Here is a 22,387-nt window from a genome sequence, read left to right as displayed (position 1 = left end):
TACCATATCTCAAAGATCACAATCAAGTGTGTGAAGGTTGTGCTACTGGGAAAGCTCACAGATAAGCTTTTGACAAAGAACAGAAATGGAGAGCATCTCTTCCACTCGAGCTTGTTCATTCAGATGTTTGTGGACCAATATGTGAGACACTTGGTGGCAGCAGGTATTTCCTCACTTTTATTGATGATAAGTCCAGAATGTGCTGGGTTTATTTCTTGAAGAGCAAGTCTGAATTATTCATAATTTTCAAAATGTTCAAGGCTATGGTGGAACTACAAACTAGATTTAAGTTGAAGAAACTCAGAATTGACAGAGGATGGGAGTACACATCATTGCAGTTTGAGAAATTTTGTGAAGATGTTGGTATTGAAAAACAACTAATTGTTGCTTAGTCTCCCTAGCAAAATGGCATTGCTGATAGGGAGAACCGTACCATTGTAAAGATGGCAAGAACCATGCTTTATGAAAAGAAACTACCTCTCAAATTCTAGGGTGAAGCAGTTCACACTGTTGTCTATCTTTTGAATAAATGTCATACCAAGGTGTTAAAGAACAAAACTCCATTTGAAGAGTTCAATGGTAGAAAACCAAGGGTAAAACATTTGAGAATCTGTATGTTATACTTATGTTCCAACTCAGCTAAGGCATAAACTAGAAGAAACAGGCCATAAATGTATGTTTGTTGGATATGGGACAAAAGAGAAAGGTTACATGGTGTTTGATCTGAAAAGCAACAAAATCATTGTTTCCAGAAGTGTTATGACATGCTTAACCCCGAAATTCTCCAAACACCAGGATAGGTACGTGCTAGCCGACACTCGAAGGTGACGAAGGCATATTAGGATGCATGAGAACAAGAAAATAAATAAGACTTATAAATTTAAATGTAATTAATATGCAAATGAGGAACATGTTCAGAGTATACAACTAATTATATACACTAGAAAAGAAATGGTATAAAATTAATTTTTGTTCTTCATGTACTATGTCTGGAATTCTACTTAAACTGGATCTGGAGCTAGTGCTGGCAGTTGAATTAGATCTAAATAATCTACTCATATTGGTCAAAATGTAGGTTTTCAATATACAGAAATCTTTCTTGCTTTACCTTCCTCACATATTTGCTAAACTCCCTCTTCACTTATGCAATCCACTCATGCCAATCCTATGGACTTATTGGTTGGAACACATCTTACTATTTGGGTTGAGAGTAAACAATCATACTTAGAATGTTAACAAATAAGATAAACTGTCAATGATAACTGAAGGTTGAACAAATATAGTGATTAAAAAGATAATAACTCAATTAAATGAAGTTTTAAAACAAACATTGTTTTGACAAACATGGGCTTTTGGGATTTCATATTTTAACTACACTGGTGATTGGTTTGTTGCACAAAGAATTTCTGTTGATTTACGGAAATACTTGGTGGGGATTAAACCTTCTTGAATACAATTCAAGTCTGCACTTGAGTCAATTAAGGCAATTACAAAAAGATATTATCTCAAAAACCATCTTTGCTAATCATGAAGTGGAATTATGAAGTCGAAATCGATGAAGTCAATAGAATCAAATTAGTCAAATGGTGGGATAAATCCAACCATAAAAAAACCATCAGTCAGGTCCTCAAAGAATTTCCCATTACTCCATCTCCAGTAATTATGACACAGCCAGCACAACCATCTTTGCCAGCCATTCCAGAACAGTCATTATCGGACATTAGTCCATCATCATCACTCAAAGGAACATCAAAGTCATCCAACTCAACAAGCTCAAAAAGCAAAGAAAAAGCCACCCAACTTAAAGACTTAGCTCAACAATTACTTGCAGAAGGAGCGATGCTCCATTCTGAAGAAGAAGAAGAAGAAGAAGAAGAAGAAGAAGAAGCCGTAGACTTTGAATCTTCAGATGCATCCTCACAGCAACCAGTCAACTTAGCAAGCCAAAAAACATAGTCAACCAAGTGGGCCGACTACCAGGACTCCCAAGACCTTTTTGCATAAAGCCATGTGAACACAGTTAATCACTATGTGAAAACTAAAGTCATCAAGTCAAGTTATCATGACAATTGCCATCTTTCCAAAGTCACCATGTGAAGTTTTCTGACAAAGTTCAATCAATAATTCTGACAAAGCAAGGAATCACTCAGTCACCTGCACACTCCACAGTCAAAGTAGCAATTATTCCAACAAGGATCACTATTCATCAACAGTAAAAGCAAGTTACCATCCATCCCGTGCTTCCATAGTAAAGCAATCAATCATCCAAGTCTCTTTTCCAAGTCTTTAAGAAGATGTCTCCGACGAAGAAGAAACCAAGCTCAATTTTACATTTTCTTAATCAAAAGTTTTTTTGAGTTCACACTGTACCCAAAGAAATAAAAAATTGTAAACACTTTTAATTTTCAAATGTCAAGGATGCCTACGTGCACCAATATCCTTTTCACCATTCAATTTCTAATTTGCTGACCCAATCGTCAGTAAATTAATTGTAAGTCCCAGTGTAAGTTTTGCAATAAAACTTATTTTCAAATTATAATTGCATCATTATTTTGAATTCATTACTTTATGCATATTTTCATAACAACTAATTTTGAATGGCATAAAATTCTTACACACAGTCAATTCATCAAGTACCTTCAGTTCAAGGTAAATAGCGATCAATCATTTGTTCAATTATTCTTATTCATTTATAATAATTGGTTTCATGGTATATTTAATCATGGTTATCCCCCACATCAAATTTTCAATTCTTCAATTTACAGTTCATTCAATTCTATCTCAGGCAACACGCTTATATATATAAGCTCTTGTAAATTCATACTAATACATCAGGGACAAAGTCTGAGATCTATATGAATTGGGACATTCTAAAAATAAAGTCACAAATTAAAAAGCTTAAGAATTTACTAACATTGCACATACACTAATCCATAAAATATATCATACAACATATTACAATATCTCACAACGCATTTTCAAGTTTTGAAAGCTTTGCATAACAATTTCACTACCAATACCATCAAATATTTCTTCCTAAAAAAATAATCATGTTATCATTCATCAATTAATTTTCTTACGATTTCTCAATTGATCATTTAGAAATTTCACAACTGAAAATGCTTTATCATGTGAAATTATTAAATGTAATATGTACAATTTTTTCACAAAAAAATGAGTTAGGGCATCTGCCCCTTGGGCCCAAGGTGGCACCGTCCTTGGCAATACCACACATACTATGCAGAAAAGTGATAGAAAAATATGAAAGTGTTTTAAGAAAAAAAATGTGGAAGAGTCTTTTAAAATGTTATCAAGAAAATATTAATATTTAAGGACTATTTCTTCTAAAATAAAAATAAATAATTAAGTCTTTGCTTAAAAGTTGGTTAAGCAATTTCGAACCTTTTCCTAATTTTTTTCTTGTGCATCAACCTCACCTTGTGTTACGTTTATCACTACTGCTTTAAAAGGCAAAAAAAACTTAATACAACACAAAGTATGGACAAAAAAGTACATATGAAATCGATAATATGACTTAAATAATCTTTGTGACACAAATTAAAGTAATGTGTTGAATCCAAGTAAACTAAGTGAATTTTTTCAACAAAATGCTTTGTCAAAACAGAAAAAAAAAAAATTGTTATTAGCATTTCAAGATAATTATCATGCACTCTTTCTTAATTGAAAGTCATTAAACAAAAGAATAGTATGTGGTGACTATCTGGAATGTTAATAATAATACTAAAGAAAAACATATAGGATAATGAGCGACTAAAAGTACGTTAGGCTCGATGAAAACACTACACTAGACATATGAATAATGATCCATGCAAGGTCATTCATTTTATTAGCAAAAGCAACTATGTGGATACAGGGCCACATTAATCCATCACATTACACAAGCACAATCTCTACACAGATTACATTTCTTTTTAACTAATTAATTAGCACTTTTTGGTGCACACGCAAGCACGGGTCAAGACACTACAATGGCCTCTGGTGAATTGCTCCTTTCTGCAGGTGTGTTTACAGTTGTTAGACGAAAAGCACAACCCTTTGAATAGAGTGCTTGGACCCTCACAGATCTTCCCCTCAACTGTCTTGCTTGACTCAGTCCTTGCCTCAACACCCATTGGCCTCATCTCTAAAGATCAATTTTTTTTTGTTGAATAAGATGCTTTATTAGAAACATCATAAAAAATTAATTATTAAATAAAAGAGGTATAATTACCGGTAGCAGCCAAAAGCAAGACAAGAACGAAGGCAGTTGAAACAAGATGCATTGAACGCTCCATTTGAATCTGTGTGTATGTAAGTGTGTGCTTGATCTGTGCGTTTCTATGTGTGCTTGTGTATAATAAGAAAGATTTTAGATGCTGATGCAAAGAACAATAACCATGCAAGGCTTATTATATAGTGATTTAGTGCAGATTAAAGAGGAACGGTCTCCGTAAAGCCAGGTAGCAACATACCCAAAATACAAAGTTGAAATTTCCAACTTACGAGGCACCATAAACCAAATCCCTATTTTTGTTGACTAAGTTCTCTGTCATACATTTTTCTATGCACATTAGAGTTTCTTTTTCAAGCACATTTTACTTTTGCTTTTAAAAGAATATTTGGGTTTTAAGCACTTTGACTTATTATTCACATTTTTATATGTAAATGATGCGGCATATACCATATAGTTCTTATAACAATATAATTGTTTTTTTGCCCAAGTTTTAGTCTGTCTGTACCTAACTAATCTAAATTATATAGACGTGGATTTGCACATTTGAATACCAATTTTGTAAATAGAAGATAATACGATGACGGGGCATCGGTTGTTTTTTCTTCGGTGAATGCAACAAATTCATAGCAATCTTTGCATCACTTTCTTGCAGTAGCGGAAAACTGTTATGCATTTGCACCATGGAGCATGTTTGATCCCTACCGATTCTTTTCCTCCTAACAACTACCTATTTAACCCATTAACGTTATCATTTATCCAAAAAAAAAAAAAAGCAGCGAACATATTGCTCAAGAATGATAAAACCAGAAGATTCATAATTCATTGTATCAACCTTCAGTAGTTTAGATGAACCCTTGAACATTCTTTATACAATGTTCTATGAATTCACGAGGAAGATGACACGAGAAACCTACTCATAGTTCTCCAGGATCTACAGAGAGATCGGGTAGAATATTCCGTCCATGTTCAGGTGAGATAGTTGATGAATTCCACAGCGGTCGCAATGGCACCTCCTGTAATTGCATCCACCAGAACTTTATCCTTGTTCTCTTTGCTGGCTGCAGATACTAGAGCCCCTGTCAATGCACCCCCGAGCATGGCATTCTTCTGCAGGATATCAAAAGAAAAAGGGTGAGCAGATGCAGAAGTTCCAATGGAAGTCCGAAAATTAGATAAAAACGAACTTGAAATGGCACGCTTGAATGTAATTTTAGAAGCTACCCGCGCATACTGAAAACGAACAATTACACAAATCATGGCAACGGGAGGATATAGGGAACATAGAGGTTAAGAGTTTTAAATTAGCAAGTAGACAATCTGAAACAATTTCCCAGATCTAGAAGGTTCATGTGCAAACTAGGACGAATGAGCATGAAAATTAAGGCCAACAGGTACTGTACAACTAGCTATCTAGAATTCGAACAGACATATACCCAGTCTCTGTGTCCACTGACCCTCTCGATACCATACTCTGCTCCCACGTACACTGCAGCTACAGTACCTGTCAATACAATAGAAGAAATTGTTGATGCAGTTCTCAATTCGCAAAAGTGAGGAAGCTGAAGCAATTTTCCCGGAGGACGAGCATAATCTCATCCATACATTCATGTAACAAACAATTAGATTCAATCCTTGGCCGGATGTGTGTCGACAAGGACGTCGGACCCTTAAGGGGGGTGGATTGTTACATCCCACATCGGCCAGGGTAGTGGATCTTGTAAGCCTTATATGTATATTCCTATCTCTACCTAGCACGAGGTCTTTTGGGAGCTCACTGACTTCGGAGTTCATCAGGCTTATATGTATATTCCTATCTCTACTTAGCACGAGGTCTTTTGGGAGCTCACTGGCTTCGGAGTTCATCGGAACTTTGAAGTTAAGCGAGTAGCACCTAAGAGCAATCCCAGGATGGGTGACCCACTGGGAAGTTCTCGTGTGAGTTTCCAGAAACAACCGTGAGGGCGTGGTCGGGGCCCAAAGCGGATAATATCGTGCTATAGTGGAATCGAGCTAGGGATGTGGTGGGGGCTCGGGTCGGGATGTGACAAGCAGTTAGAAATTTTTTTCCCAAGTATTCAACAATTCGTATTGTAACATTTAGTGTACCAACCTGTGTTTCTGGCACACTTTCTCAAACTATAATTGTTTTTTAATTCCCCAAAAAGAATAATTAAATGAATGAATAAAAGTTGTAATTGTTGCTTAATGTAATGTAATGTGTGAGGGTGGGAGCTAAACTTAGGGAGAAGGTTAAGGTTTGGACTTTGTAATTGCTTTAGATCATCACTTGCTCATTACAATGTTTAATTTAGAATTTGCGTGCTTAACTTTAGATCTCAACCCAACTTGTATTAGCGGTGTCCAAAACGTAGCAAAAAAGGTCTTAAAATTCATGATTGACACTACAGAGAGGACTAAAATCGACCCACCTAGCTGATCTAATTCTCATTCCCCTTTCTTGAGAACTTTTACTCTTCTGAAAGTATTGAAAGGGTTTATGTCATTGTTACAAGTTGTTCAAGTTCGACATGTGTTCAATGACACAAACTTAGTGGCAAATGAACTTATTAAGGACGAAGTTCCTCTTGTAAATTCTATTTTCACAAAAAAATAAAAAAAATCTCATTCACATTCCTTCTTTTCTTTCTCGAATTTGCGACCTCCCCTATTCCAACTAAGCAAACACATAATATAAATAGTCTAACGAAGAAGGAAAGACACTACAAGATTGAGAAAGATGAAAATTTTGTTGGTTGATTAAGGTCTAAACTGTCATTTTCTTTATTTTATCAAGTTGTTAGTCTTTGTGAATAAGCTGTTAGAAATCAAGGGTTGAGAATAGCTCTTAATGTATTAGGTTAAGAAGTGAGCAAATGGCAAGATCTCATAGGTTCTTGTAATGAAGGGATGGATGAGCTCATAGGCTCTCCTAGATTTTCTCCCTTTTTGTTTTGATAAAATGAAAATGCACGCAGAAGAGCACATTGGTTCTTTCTGAGATTTTGATCACTCTCCTTCTATCTCTTCATTTTCTTCTCTCTGTTTTGAATTGCTACAAATACTACCAAACTTTTACAGATTCTAACATGGTATCCAAAGCCTAGGTTCAATTTCAGACTGGGCATCGGTTTCTGTGAAATTTTGCGAGATAATCCAACGTGAAATCTCTTGATTTCATTTCGATTCAAGCTACAATGGCTGGGTCTGGAAGCAGCGATTTACGAGCTCTCGTTTTTTTAAGGAACGGAGTTCGAATTCGGGAAAGTGAGAATGGTCACCATTTTCAAATCATATGGGATATGGAAACTGGTAGATAAAGGAGTTGTTACTCCATAATTGAAGAAGAAAAAGGAGAGAGGAAAAACAAAGAAGGAGGAAGACTCACCCTCATCGGACGATGATGAAGAAGACGACAATAAGTTTGATACTTACATGGAGGATCAACTCATGAAAGACACTAAAGCACTGGGAATCATTCAGAGCACTGTGTCTAAAGAGATCTTCCCTCAGATCGTGAATCAAGAGACATCCAAGGGTGCCTGGTGTCACGGGATGACTCTTTAAGCCTTCCGCCGGTGCGGCACTTAGACTTGAATACCTCGATGAACAAGCTAAGTAAGCCTTCGAAGCCTCGCTTCCCCGGATTGAATCACAAAGAAAGCTAAGATAGCTTGGAGAATGCTAAAATCACTTAGAAGATGGGAGAAAGGAAGCTTTGTATTGAAACTTAGGAGAACTTTACAATTGCTTACAATTCTTGGATGCCTTGGCCAAATGGCCTTGCCTCCTATTTATAGGCCTAAGTAACCTCCTCAATGGAGGGTTCTAGAATTCCCTACTTACATCCAAAAATATCTAGTATAGTTCTAGATACAACTTGCCTAATCTAGATTGTTCTAGGTGAGGCTTGAATTTGTACACTTGTGTGGATCCTAGATTATCTTGAACGCTCCGCCATGTTCTTGATTTTTCCGGGATGTTCCAGAAGCTTCCATGAAGACAAGGCTTTATGGGCTTAGATATATGATGTCTTGGGCGTTTTCTTTGTTTGTAACATATGGCCCGTGACACTAGGATCTACTCCAAGAGGAATTTCGTAGTGATGAACATGCAAGGTATGTTAAACTTCAAAGTTTGCTTCGTGAGTTTGAATATATGAGGATGAAAGAAAATGAATCATTCGCTGCCTATCCTACTAGACTATTTGAATTAATTAATCAAATGAAATCTTATGGTGAGATTCTCACTCACTAAAGAGAGGTTCAAAAGGTTTTGATTAGCCTATCTAATAAGTATGATCCAATTTGTGTTGTGATTGAAAGAACTTCTGATTTGAATATTGTGACTGTGCAAGAGGTGGTTGGATTTCTTAAAAGCTATGAACTTAGGTTGAGTAGACATGAAGATGATACTACAAGCTTAGAGCATGCCTTCTCTAGTATGATTTTTGCATCAAATACACAAAATAAACCATTTGTACAGGGAAATCACAGCAAAGGAAAAAACAATTGGAAGTCTAAACCCAAGAAGTGGAAAAACAAAAGTCATCAACCTGAGAGACAAGGTGAGATTACTAATGGTAGTAAACAAAAATGCAAAATTTATGATAAGGCTCACTATGGAGAGTGTTGGTTCAAAGGGAAACCCAAAGGTCACAATTGTAATAGGTTTGGACATATGGCGAAGGATTGCCATCAACCAAAGAAAACTCAAGCTACCAACTATTTGAACCATGTCTAGGATAAGGCAATGCTGTTTTATTCTTGCCATAAGGCCTTTGTGCAAGGTAATAGTGGAGTTTGGTACCTAGATAGTGGTTGTAGTAACCACATGACTAGTATTGAACCATTACTTATCAATATTGACAGAAGTACAAGATGCAAGGTGAAAAATGGGCACAGAAGACTTGGTTGATTCAATTGGCAAATGAACTCTAGTAGTTGACACTAAGAGAGAAACAAGGTTCATACCAGAAGTTATGATTGTGCCCGGTCTAGATGAGAACCTTCTCAGTGTGGATCAAATGGTTAAACATGGATACTGGCTTTTATTTGGTGACTTTATGGCTTGTATCTTTGGTGACAGTGAGCTACAAGATCATGTTGCTACTGTGCAAATGAAGGAGAATAGATGCTTCCCTTTAATATTTGAATCTATGGATCACATTATGGCAAATAGAGCATCTACTAAAGACAACTCATGGAAATGGCATAGAAGATTTGGGCATTTGAATTAAGATAGCTTGAGGATGTTGAAGGAAAAGAGCATGTTGTATGGTTTACCATATCTTAAAGACCACAATCAAGTGTGTGAAGGTTGTGCTACTGGGAAAGCTCACATATAAGCTTTTGACAAAGAATAGAAATGGAAAGCATCTCTTCCACTCGAGCTTGTTCATTCAAATGTTTATGGACCCATGTGTGGGACATTTGGTGGCAGCAAGTATTTCCTCACTTTTATTGATGATAAGTCCATAATGTGCTGGGTTTATTTCTTAAAGAGCAAGTCTGAAGTGTTCATAATTTTCAAAATGTTCAAGGCTATGGTGGAACTACAAACTAGATTTAAGTTGAAGAAACTTAGAATTGACAGAGGATGAGAGTACACATCATTGCAGTTTGAGAAATGTTGTGAAGATGTTGGTATTGAAAAACAGCTAACTGTTGCTTATTCTCCCTAGCAAAATGGCATTGCTGAGAGGGAGAACCGTACCATTGTAAAGATGGCAAGAACCATGCTTTATGAAAAGAAACTACCTCTCAAATTCTAAGGTGAAGCAATTCACACTGTTGTCTATCTTTTGAATAAATGTCCTACCAAGGTGTTAAAGAACAAAACTCCATTTGAAGAGTTCAATGGTAGAAAACCAAGGGTAAAACATTTGAGAATCTTTGGTTTTGTATGTTATACTCATGTTCCAACTCAGCTAAGGCATAAACTAGATGAAACAGGACAGAAATGTATGTTTGTTGGATATGGGACAAAAGAGAAGGGTTACATGGTGTTTGATCTGAAAAGCAACAAAATCATTGTTTCCAGAAGTGTTATGACATGCCCGAACCCGAAATTTTCCGAACACCAGGGTAGGTACGAGTTAGCCGACACCCGAAGGTGACGAAGACATATTAGGATGCATGAGAACAAGAAAATAAATAAGACTTATAAATCTAAATGTAATTAATATGCAAATGAGGAACGTGTTCGGAGCATACAACTAATTATATACACTAGAAAAGAAATGGTATAAAATTGAATGAACAAGAAGTGGGTCCTACACCGAGAGAACTTGAAGATGCGGATGCGGAAGTGCCTTAACACCGGGATTGTACACCTCGATTCTAAGTCCTAAGGGGCACAAAACAAACATGAGTGGACCAAATTGACATATAATAATAATAATAATAATAAAACAGTTATCAACATTCTAACCCCCAAAGCTTTATGAAAACTAATAGCATAATATTTAATAGGTTTTCCGAAAACCTAGCATGCCATAAAACCTTTCTTAAAACATATCGATAATAGTGTGATAAATAGTGGTATCCAATAATAATATCTCCCAGCCCAATGCCAGCTTTTATGTCTCTGCGCCCGTAGCCAGAAATTAATTCTCCCGACCCAATGCCAGCTCCGTGTCTCTCGCCCCGAAGTTAGAGATTATTTCTCCCAGCCCACAGCCAACAACCATAATCCTCGTCCGTGGCAGTATAGTGACCACTAGATAAGCACAAAACCATTGAACATAGACTTTCCAAACGTAGGTACATATATCTCAAAAACATCTTCATAGTATAAAGTCATCCATCATCTATACTATAAAGAAGTGTGTAAAAGCATGTTCATAAGCAGTATATAGTCATCCATCATCTATACTACAAAGAACATGAGTTTGATAAAATAGGGTAATTCAAAATATTCTAAGTAAGCACAATAATCATAAAGTGTAAATCTAATTTACTTATAAAACGTAACCATTAAATCATGCTTTTCATGTATGCATTTCTACTCACAAATACTTCACCGTCGAAGAGCCACGCAAACTAGCGAAGACGGAAACGTCACAAATAATTGCCTCTAAGCACATAAAGGGTCCAATTAATAAAACTATATTATAACAATTGAATTTGGGAAAACGGACATAAAAAACGGATTCAGAACATCGAATTAACCTACGAAAGGTCCCGGGTAAATTTCGAATTAACCGAGGGCCGGTTCTGGGCTGGGTTAGTAACCGAGCCTAAGTTTTCTTCTAGGCTTGGTAGCTCGGCCCAATGATTCTAGTGGGCTGGGTTCCAAAGGGTTAGAGGCCCTCGGTTTGGCCTGAGTTCAAAAAAGCCTAAGGCCCGAGTCAAAACAACCCAAGGGCCTGGGTTTGAAAGGGTTAAATGGGCTTGGGCTTAATACTAATTTGGGCTTGAGTTTAGCTGGACTGGGTTTTGGTGCACCGATCGGTTCATCGGTCCCGCTGAAGAAGAAAGCTGGAGCTTTCAAGCTCCAGTCAAACCACAACTCACCAAAACCCAATACCAAAATGCAGCTACAGAGGAGGGGAAGAATAATATACCTATTGGAGGCCGTGACACAGCCGGAGTTTCGCCGGAAAATGTCTGCAAGTCATGGCATTCTCACCAGAAATCTGGAAACTCATTTTCCCGAGTATAGCTGCATTCCATGGCACTCAAACCACTTAAAATCATCCTAATCAAGCTCTAATAAAACTCTAGGAAGTTTGGAAAGGTTTTTGAAACTCACCGTATCGAAGAAGGCGAGGATTCTCCTATGACTCTTGAATGGTGGCAACGCCATTGTGCAGTAAGGAAGAGGTTGACAACTCCGGGTTTCTGGCATGGGGAGGTTCTAATGGAGGGTGAGTGTCCAAGTGTGTGTGTGTGTGTGTTTGCTTCTCGGGGGAGAGAGGGTTAAGAGAGTTGTCGAGAATGAGAGATAAGGGAGAGCGAGGGAAAAGAGATAATTGTGAGAGATGAGAGAGGTGAGAAACCAAGGAACACAAAAATAGGGTGGGCCCTACGTGGCTCACCAACCAATCCCATAAAACAATTTAAAAAAAAAAAACAAAAAAAAAAGAAAAGAACACCAAATGTATCCCAACTTGGTGAAATTACAAAGATGCCATTTTTGTTCGTAAAACCCGGGACGAGTTGTCACATGTTATCTTTGATGAAGGTGATGTGCTCAATTGGGAGAACATGGAGACAATTCATATCCCTTTGCCCTACTTAAATGCAAATGAAGGTGTAAGTATAACTGAGATTGAAAATGGTTCCTGTGAGGGGTCTAACATCTATGCCTTTGAGTTGAAATCTCAAAACACATGTGTTGATAATGCCACTGATGTACACCGAGTTTATTCTAGAATTGTGAATGAAGAGTGTGAAATCCAAGTCATTGAGACATATGATAACACACCAAAGAAGTGGAGGAATTTGAATGAGATGTTTGCTCAGTGTAGACTTAGTGCCATTGATCCTGAAACTACAATGAAGCTTCTCAAGATCAAGCTTGGAATAAAGCAATGGAGGATAAGATCTCTATGATTGAGAAGAATGGCACCTGGGAATTGGTTAATAGACCAAGTGACAAACCTATTGTTGGAGTAAAATGGATTTTCAAGACTAAATTGAATCTGTATAGCACTATACAGAAACACAAGGCAAGATTAGTTGCCAAAGGGTACACTTAAAAGTCTGGAGTTAATTTTAATAAGACTTTTGGACCTCTGGCTAGATTGGACACTATAAGGACTCTCATTGCATTGGCAGCTCAGAAAGGGTGGAGATTGTTTTAGTTAGATGTGAAGTCTGCTTTTCTGAATGGGGTTCTTGAAGAAGAGGTGTACATTGACCAACCTGATAGTTACATTGTCAAGGGAGAGGAACACAAGGTGTACAAACTGAAGAAAGCCTTGTATGGGCTGAAGTAAGCTCCTGGAGCTTGGTATAGCAACATTCACACTTATTTGTTGCAATGTGGGTTTGGAAAAAGTCCTAGTGAAGCTACCCTATGTGTGAAGCATAAGGAAGGACATGGAACATTGATTGCCTCCATATATGTGGATGACATTATTTACACAGGGAGTTGTCCACAGATGATTAAGGATTTCAAATGTGACCTGATGAGCAAGTATGAGATGACATATTTAGTTCAGTTACATCACTTTCTTGGAATTAGGGTTATTCAACAAGAAGGGAGTATCTTCATCCACCAAAAGAAATATGCATTGAGTCTACTTGACAAGTTTGGATTGAAAAGCTGCAAGTCTGTCTCTATTCGCTTACCTCTCATTGACAAGCTAAGGAAAGATGATGGCAGTGAACCTGCAGATGAAGAATTGTATAGAAAAATTGTTGGCAGCCTCTTATATTTGACTGCAACAAGACCTGACATCATGTATTAAGCTTGTGTGCTTGCCAAATATATGCATTGCCCTTCCACCAAGCATCTTAGCACTGCTAAGAGGATTCTAAGATATGTGCAGGGGACTATAGATTATGGAATCAACTACAATAAGGGAAATGCAGCCTTGCTCATAGGTTTCTATGACAGTGACTGGAGTGGAGATAAGAATGACATGAAATCTATTTTTGGCTATTCTTTTAGCTTTGGCAGTGGTGCATTTTTTTGGGCCTCAGTGAAGCAACAAAGTGTTGCACTCTCAACAGCAGAAGCTAAATATATGAGTGCCTCTGAAGCTACAACTCAAGCCATATGGCTGAGATTTGTGTTGCATGATTTTGATGAAGAACAGATTGAGCCAACTACCTTGATGTGTGACAACACATCTGCCATTGCCATGTCAAAGAACCCTGTGTTCCACCAAAGGTCTAAGCACATTAAAAAGAAGTTTCACTTCATCAAAGATACAATTCAAGAAGGAATAATTAATCTGCAATTCTGCAAGAGTGAGGATCAACTAGCCGATATTTTCAACAAGGCTTTAGCTTAAGACAGGTTATGTGCCTTGAGAGACAAGCTTGGAGTAATTTTAGTTAAGACCTTAGAAGGGAGTGTTGGTTGATTAAGGTCTAAACTGTTACTTTCTTTATTTTATTAAGATGTTAGTCTTTGTGAAATGAGTTGTTAGAAATCAAGGGTTGAGATTAGCTCTTAATGTATTAGGCACAGATGTGAGCAAGTGGAGAGATCTCATAGGTTCTTGTAATGAAAGGCTAGATGAGCTCATAGGCTGTCCTAGATTCTCTCCTTCTCTAACGATATTTTTTGTTCAGTTGTGATAAAATGAAAATGCACGCAGAAGAGCACATTGGCTCTCTCTGAGATTTTGATCACTCTCCTTCTATCTCTTCATTTTCTTCTCTCTGTTTTGAATTGCTGCAAATACTGCCAAACTTTTACAGATTCTCTAACAAGTTTAGGGTTTATGCAGTTCTGCGTAACTCACAGACACCAATTTTTTGTCTTTATAGCATAAACTCTTTTGTGCATGCATTAGTAGAAAACATGCAACATCATCATTGTTCTACAATCTTCTTGGGGGAAAAGAACAGAAAACTTGAAAAAATTACTCAAAAACTCAGTAAATAGGGATTGTTCTCCAACTCAGTACTCTAACCCCACTACTGAAAGAAAAGGCATAAATATGATCTTTCTGCACAATTTCATTCCCATTCCCAGGCCTAAAAGCTGGTGCTGGAAACAATGGCCATGCATTTGATCCATCAACCTCAAGCCAAAATTTTTCCCTCTCTCCCACAAAAACCCACGCCTCCTTCCCTCCAACCGGAACCATCCTCGCCCCATGCACCTTTATCCGCGACCTCTCGATGATTTGGTTTGGTAAAAAACCGATTAATCTGAATCTACATATCGAATTTGGATTATTAGACAGTACTGTCCACAGCCATAGCTTCACACCTAACTGATCTGACCAAGTCAGTATCACCACTCTTCTGCCTCCTTAGGCACAAATGACTTGAGAAACACCCAAGAGTTGGTGCTGGGGTTGTAAATTTCAGCTGAGTACCCGAGAGCTTTGTTGCCACCGACCACAAAGAACCTGCCTTTGTGAGTGAATCCTGATGCAAAGGCTGGTGGATTTTGCGTGTTTTGCAGTGCTTGCCACTTCCATGTCTTCAGGTTCAGACGTTCAGCCGAGTTTAAGTAAGATGAAGGATCAATATCTGCATATGATCATCGAGTTAGTTCTACAAGAAAAGCGATCATTGTGCCAATGTGCACACTTTCAGCTGAGTGCTCGAGTGGCTATATTTCTAAATCTAGAAAAAGGGCCTAAAAGTCTTTTACATATTTGTGTTATTTCACTGATCATGGCTCAAATTGAAAATTGCTTATTCTAGTACACATCAAAAACCCTAATTGGGTAATTGATATTCCGAGTTTAGATTTGATTTTGATATATTTCCATGACCAAGCCACACACAAAACACCAAACATATTGAAACATACACATTAAACCATTTCATAAAATTAGGAAATGATGCATCTTATTATAGCAGTGCTTACTAGAAGGGTTGCCCTTGTAGCCTCGGGCAACATAGAACCACGTACCATCAAGAAGGGCATAGGCAGCGCCGAATGGATTCTGATCCTCACAGTTCATTTTAGGGACATCATGAAGTAAATTGTCACTGCATGAATAGGTACACAGACTGGCATAAGGCTGATCAGGACACTCCGCAAGCTTGGCACATAAGAATTGTTCCGGAAAGACTACGATCACTTGGATTCAGTACCCCAATTCGGATAGAGCCCGAGGGACTACCACGGAATGGAATTGGGTGGAGTGCATTAATTGGTAGGCAAACCATTCCCATGATGGAAATGAATATGATGTCTCCGCTTGCTTGTTGTTGTTTTTATGATCAATGAGGGGATTTTTTCGGATTTCAACAATGCAAATTTCATCGAAAATGCCAGAATCAGAAAATGCGAAGATGGAATTGTGCAAAGGAATGAGGGTTTGATCATTTGCTTTGGCATTTGAAACTGAAGAAGGTGTTCTGCTGAGGTACCACATCGTTGAATTGGTTAAAGCGGGGTTTTTCTTACTCAGGTAGACGATGGACCCCACACAGTGATTGGATAATGTTTGTTTGGACTTCTTTAACAAATTGTCCTATAAAAACTCGATCAGTAGCACTAAACATCGTATCAAAATTTCCTAATACAATTAAACGGTTTGACTCTATTTATAAGTAAAAGGTGTTAAGTTTAACTAAAGAAGGTGTTCTGCTGAGGTACCACATCGTTGAATTCATTAAAGCGGGGTTTTTCTTACTCAGGTAGACGATGGACCCCACACAGAGATTATAGGATTGGATAGAGTAAGACTAATGCAAGGGAAATCAAATTTTTTAAACCAAATAATATGTCATCAATAAAAAATAAGCACGTTAATCGACACTTAATTAATAATCCAATCATCTACAATCACATTATTTAGTTTGCAAATTTAGTTTAAAAAATTTGGTCTCCCTAGCATTACACAGTAAGAGTAATGCTAGAGAGACTAAATTTGTAAACTAAATGATGTGTCACCGATAGAAAATGAGCACGTTTATTAATGTTTAAATAATACACTCATCAACTTTCATGTCATTTAGTTTACCAATTTAGTCTCCTTAGCATTACTCAGATTGGATATAGGAATGTTTGTTTGGACTTCTTTAACAAACTATTCTATAAAAACTCGAGCAGTAGCACTAAACATCGTATCTAAAGGCCAAATGAAATTTTTTTTTTTTTGAAAACTAGGTCAAATGATTATTACTAATACAATTAAATGGTTCGACTCTATTTATATGTAAAGGGTATTAAGTTTAACTTTAACAATTATTACTAATACAATTAAACGGCAACATATAGCACTATCAGGTTGGGTTATGTGCAACCGGTTCTACAATTTGTGTAAAATGTTTAGTAACAAGAGAATGACTTATATGTAAATGGAAGATAATACGATGGACGGGGCATCGTTTGTCTTTTCTTCGGCTAATACAACAAATTTACAGCAATCATTTCATCAGTAAGCATCTAAAATACTGGCAGATGACGTTTTACTGCAGTACTGAAAAGCAATCATGTCTACACATCATGGTGCAAGTTCGATCCCTGCCGAATCTCTTCCCTCCTAACTATTAAGGATACAAATGTAATTACATCAGGAAGAGGAAATACTTAGAGATTAAGCAATCTTTCTTTGCTAGCTGTAATAGTCTTGTATAAATACCCACAGTGTAACAGTTATTATTTGAGTTAATGAGAAATATTTTCCTAATACTAACAACTATCTATTTAACCCACTAACGTTATCCTTTGTCAGAAAGAAAAAGCATCTAACATATTGCTCAAGAATGATAAAATTAGACGATTCATAATCCATTGTATCAACCTTCAGTAGTTTAGATGAAGCACCCTTGAACATTCTTTATACAATGCTCTACGGATTGACGAGGAAGATGTATGATAGTGTCTCAAAATTAATTATCACTTTAAGTACCATACTGGGACGAAAAAAAACTTGATGTATGTAATGTTGAAAACCAAGAAACTTCAGGGTAGTAAACTGAGATTAACCTATAAAGAAGTTACGTAGTACGACATACTGTACAAAGTAACTCATGACGATGATGCATAACAAAGAAGAACATTTAAAACTATAACATAGATACGATATTAATTAACAACCTAACCGTGAATTATTCCAGCTACTGCCACGCTAGTACCAAAGTACGTGCGTCCATGCACCCACTAATAAGTAAGTGATAAGTGATCAGCTCATCACTAGCTTAATTAATTAGCTAATTAACAGTTTTTTGTGCAAAAGCATCTGCAGCGTAAACCCAAGCACCAGCCACCGAGGAAGCCCTTAGTTTGGCAAACAACTGCACAGTTACTCTTACTCACGCAAGTTCAATTGAAGCGGTTACTCTGAGACTCGCATGTCCTACCCTCAGCAACTGTCGTCCTAATAAACAATTATTCAGAACAAAATATGGTTACTATGCATGCTTATAATCATAATAATATATATATTAACCATGAATTTAGTTAACAAGATCGAGCAAGAAGAAATACTACCGGTGGCCACCAAAAGCAACAGGAAGAAGCATATAGTTGGGAGAAAACGCATGGAATGTTTTTTATGTATTTGTAACAAGTTTACACTTCAGATTTCAAACTTAATTAGGGTAACTTAGAATCATACAATTGACATATATATATATATATACACACACACATATATATATGTATTATATAAGCTCTTGTAAATTCATACTAATACATCATGGAAGAAGTCTGAGATCTATATGAATCGGGACGTCCTAAAAAATAAAGTCACTAATTAAAAAGCTTAAGAATTTACTAACAATGCACATACACTAATCCATAAAATATATTATACAACATATTACAATATCTCACGACACATTTTCAAGTTTTGAAAGCGTTGCATAACAATTTCATTACCAATACCATGAAATATCTCTTCCTATAAAAATAATCATGTTATCATTCATCCATTAATTTTATTACGATTTCTCAATTGATCATTTAGAAATTTCATATCCGAAAATGCTTTATCACGTGAAATTATTATCTACACCGGAACCTGTAGATTCTAGCCTAACAACAACAACAACTTCGGTACCTCTGGATCTTCACGTTTGATCTTTCATAGGCGAATGGGTCTGGATTAGGCATCCTAATTTTCCTTTTTTTTGGATTGATCATAACAGCTATTGGAAGCCATTCTTCTGCCTCTATGGGTTTTGTTGTTAAGTTGACCCATGTAATCGTAAACTAGCGTGAGGAATTTAGGGGCGGATCCTTTCCGGTCAATCACGAGCAGCGAACTCCCTAAACCGTAGAATCTCATGAATGTAGCGGAACGAGGTCGGCCTTATCCCCACACTTTCTCTAATGCTTGGACTGGGAAGATATCGGCTCAAGGCAGCAACCGCCAGGCTTGCCGAAGGGTCCCATTCATCAACGGCCGAGAAGGAAACATTAACTTATGACTCCGAAATCGATCCACGAGGCGGACTGCCCTTCTTACTTGGTTTGAGTTATATTATGGCCTATTAACGATACTCAGGCAGAAGGTGGCTCCGCCCCTTAGGCCCAAGGTGGCTCCGTCCTTGGCAATACCTAACATACTATGCAAAAAAGTGACAGAAAAATATGAAAGTGTTTTAAGAAATAAAAATGTGGAAGCATCTTTTAAAATGTTATCAAGAAAATATTAATCTTTATGGACTATTTCTTCTAAAATAAATAAAAATAAACAATTAAGTCTTTGCTTAAAAGTTGGTTAAGCAATTTCGAACCTTTTCCTAATTTTTTTCTAGGGCATCAACCTCACCTTGTGTTACATTTATTACTACTGGTTTAAAAAGAAAAAGAACTTAATACAACAGAAGGTATGGATAAAAAAGTACATCTAAAATAGACAATGTGACTTAAATAATCTTTGTGACACAAATTAAAGTAATGTGTTGAATCCAAGTACACTAACTGAAATTTTTCAACAAAATGCCTTGTCAAAAGGGAAAAAAAAATATTGTTATTAGCATTTCACGATAATTATCGTGCACTCTTTCTTAATTGAAAGTCAATAAACAAAAGAAGAGTATGTGGCAACTATTTGGAATGTTAATAATAATCCTGAAGAAAAACATACAGGATAATAGGCGAAGTATGTCAGGTGTGATGAAAACACTACACTATACATATGAATAATGATCCATGCAGGGTCATTCAATTTATTAGCAAAAGCAACCATGGGGATACATGGCCATATCAATCCATCACATTACACAAGCACGGTCTCTACACAGATTACATTTTTTTTAACTAATTAATTAGCACTTCTTGGTGCACACGCAAGCACGGGTCAAGACACTACAATGGCCTCTGGTGAATTGCTCCTTTCTGCAGGTGTGTTTACAATTGTTAGACGAAAAGCACAACCCTTTGAATAGGGTGCTCGGAACCTCACAAATCTTCCCCTCAACTGCCTTGCTTGACTCAGTTCTTGCCTCAACACCCATTGGCCCCATCTCTAAAGATCAATTTTTTTTGTTGAATAAGATGCTTTATTAGAAACATCATAAAAAATTAATTATTAAATGAAAGAGGTATAATTACCGGTAGCGGCCAAAAGCAAGACAAGAACGAAGGCGGTTGAAACAAGACGCATTGAACGCTCCATTTGAATATGTGTGTATGTAAGTGTGTGCTTCATTTGTGTGCTTCTATGTGTGTGCTTGTGTATAATAAAAGAGATTTCAGACGCTAATGCAAAGAACAATAACCATGTAAGGCTTATTATATAGTGATCTTGTGCATATTAAAGAGGAACGATCTCCGTAAAGCGAGATAGCTCCATACCCAAAATACAAAGTTGAAATTTCCAACTTACGAGGCACCATAAACCAAATCCCTATTTTTGTTGACGATGTTCTCTGTCATACATTTTTCTATGCACATTAGAGTTTCTTTTTCAAGCACATTTTACTTTTGCTTTTAAAAGAATATTTGGGTTTAAGCACTTTGACTCATTATTCACATTTTTATATGTAAATGATGCTGCATATACCATAGTTCTTATAACAATATAATTGTTTTTTTACACAAGTTTTAGTCTATCTGTACCAAACTAATCTAAATTATATAGATGTGGATTTGCATATTTTAATATAATTGTAAATGGAAGATAATACGATGGACGGGGCATCGGTTATATATATATATATATATATATATATATATATATATATTATGTAAGCTCCTGTAAATTCATACTAATACATAATGGACGAAGTCTGAGATCTATATGAATCGGTACATCCTAAAAAATAAAGTCACTAATTAAAAAGTTTAAGAATTTAATAACAATGCACATACATTAATCCATAAAATATATCATACAACATATTACAATATCTCACGACGCATTTTCAAGTTTTGAAAGCGTTGTATAACAATTTCATTACCAATACCATCAAATATATCTTCCTATAAAAATAACCATGTTATCATTCATCCATTAATTTTCTCACGATTTCTCAATTGATCATTTAGAAATTTTATAGCCAAAAATGCTTTATCACGTGAAATTATTATATGCAATATGTACAATTTTTCACAAAAAATGAGTTAGGGCATCCGCCTCTTGGGCCCAAGGTGGCTCTGTCCTTGGTAATACCACACATACTATGCAGAAAAGTGAGAGAAAAATATGAAAGTGTTTTAAGAAACAAAATGTGGAAGAGTCTTTTAAAATGTTATCAAGAAAATATTAATCTTTAAGGACTACTTCTTCTAAAATAAATTAAAATTAAAATAAACAATTAAGTCTTTGCTTAAAAGTTGGTTAAGCAATTTCAAACCTTTTCCTAAATTTTTTCTTGTGCATCAACCTCACCTTGTGTTACGTTTATTACTACTGGTTTAAAAGGCTAAAGAACTTAATACAACAGAAGGTGTGGATAAAAAAGTACATCTGAAATCTATTGAGAAATGATTTCATTTCATTCATTGAATTATAATTAGTTACACTGGGGAATTTATATAAACTAGATTTACACAGGTAAAGAAAATAGTTACAGTGGTAACTATTCTAACAACTAACCAACTTTTACTAAAGCTAACTTTTACTTTTACTAGATTCTTTTACAACAGTAACTTGCTCTTCACACCCCCTCAAGATGAACGGAGAAGGTTGAAGTGAAAGCTTGGATCTAAGTTGGAGAAATCTTGGTCTTGGCAGAGATTTAGTGTGAATGTCCGCTAATTGATCCAGACTACATACAAATTGAACAGTAAGAAGCTTAGCCAAAACAAGCTATCGGATGTAATGATAATCAATTTCAACATGCTTTGTTCGAGCATGAAAAACCGGATTTGAAGCTAAGGCAATAGTAGAAACATTGTTACACCAAATTTGTGGCAAGGATGACAATTTGAATCCAATATCAGTAAAGAGTTGACAAATCCAAGTAATTTCAGCAGCGGTATGTGCGAGTGATTGGTACTCAGCTTTAGTAGAGGATCTTGCAACTGTGTGTTGTTTCTTTGCACTTCAACTAACAATGCAAGGACCAAGAAAAATGCAAAAACCACTAGTGGATCGTCTATCCCAAGAACAGT

The 22,387-nt window shown here is 36.4% G+C and overlaps 2 protein-coding genes and 1 long non-coding RNA gene across 3 annotated transcripts in view; 1 reads left to right on the top strand and 2 right to left on the bottom strand.

The window, feature by feature from the left end:
• Window positions 1–1,527: 1,527 nt before the first annotated feature.
• On the top strand, window positions 1,528–1,956 carry LOC125468528 (neuromodulin-like). Its single transcript, XM_048564356.1, has one exon. It carries the CDS (start codon window positions 1,528–1,530, stop codon window positions 1,954–1,956), a length of 429 nt encoding a protein of 142 aa, XP_048420313.1.
• Window positions 1,957–5,029: 3,073 nt separating this feature from the next.
• The window catches only part of LOC103937762 (outer envelope pore protein 16, chloroplastic-like), a 33,882-nt gene continuing 16,524 nt past the window's right edge, over window positions 5,030–22,387 (bottom strand). Inside the window, exons 5-6 of the mRNA XM_048564706.1 lie at window positions 5,668–5,735; window positions 5,030–5,341 (exon numbers count right to left, since the gene is read on the bottom strand). Of these exons, the coding sequence (XP_048420663.1) occupies window positions 5,201–5,341; window positions 5,668–5,735 (209 nt within the window). The 3' untranslated portion in view covers window positions 5,030–5,200. The remainder of the gene's footprint in view (window positions 5,342–5,667; window positions 5,736–22,387) is intronic.
• LOC125468624 lies at window positions 7,934–12,283 on the bottom strand. Its single transcript, XR_007251014.1, has 3 exons — window positions 11,987–12,283; window positions 11,799–11,896; window positions 7,934–10,579 (listed from the first exon to the last, which is right to left on the bottom strand). It is a non-coding gene; the product is annotated as an uncharacterized LOC125468624 (long non-coding RNA).

This window comes from the organism of the source record quoted next, unplaced genomic scaffold, assembly GCF_019419815.1.
Source record: "Pyrus x bretschneideri cultivar Hongxiangsu unplaced genomic scaffold, Pyrus_bretschneideri_v1 Contig39, whole genome shotgun sequence".
NCBI lineage: Eukaryota > Viridiplantae > Streptophyta > Magnoliopsida > Rosales > Rosaceae > Pyrus > Pyrus x bretschneideri.
This window is presented reverse-complemented; position numbering and strand designations above follow the sequence as displayed.

What these genes read in the sequence shown, in the direction of transcription:
- LOC125468528 (XM_048564356.1), top strand. Translation starts at nt 1,528, where the DNA reads ATGAAGTGGAATTATGAAGTCGAAATCGATGAAGTCAATAGAATCAAA.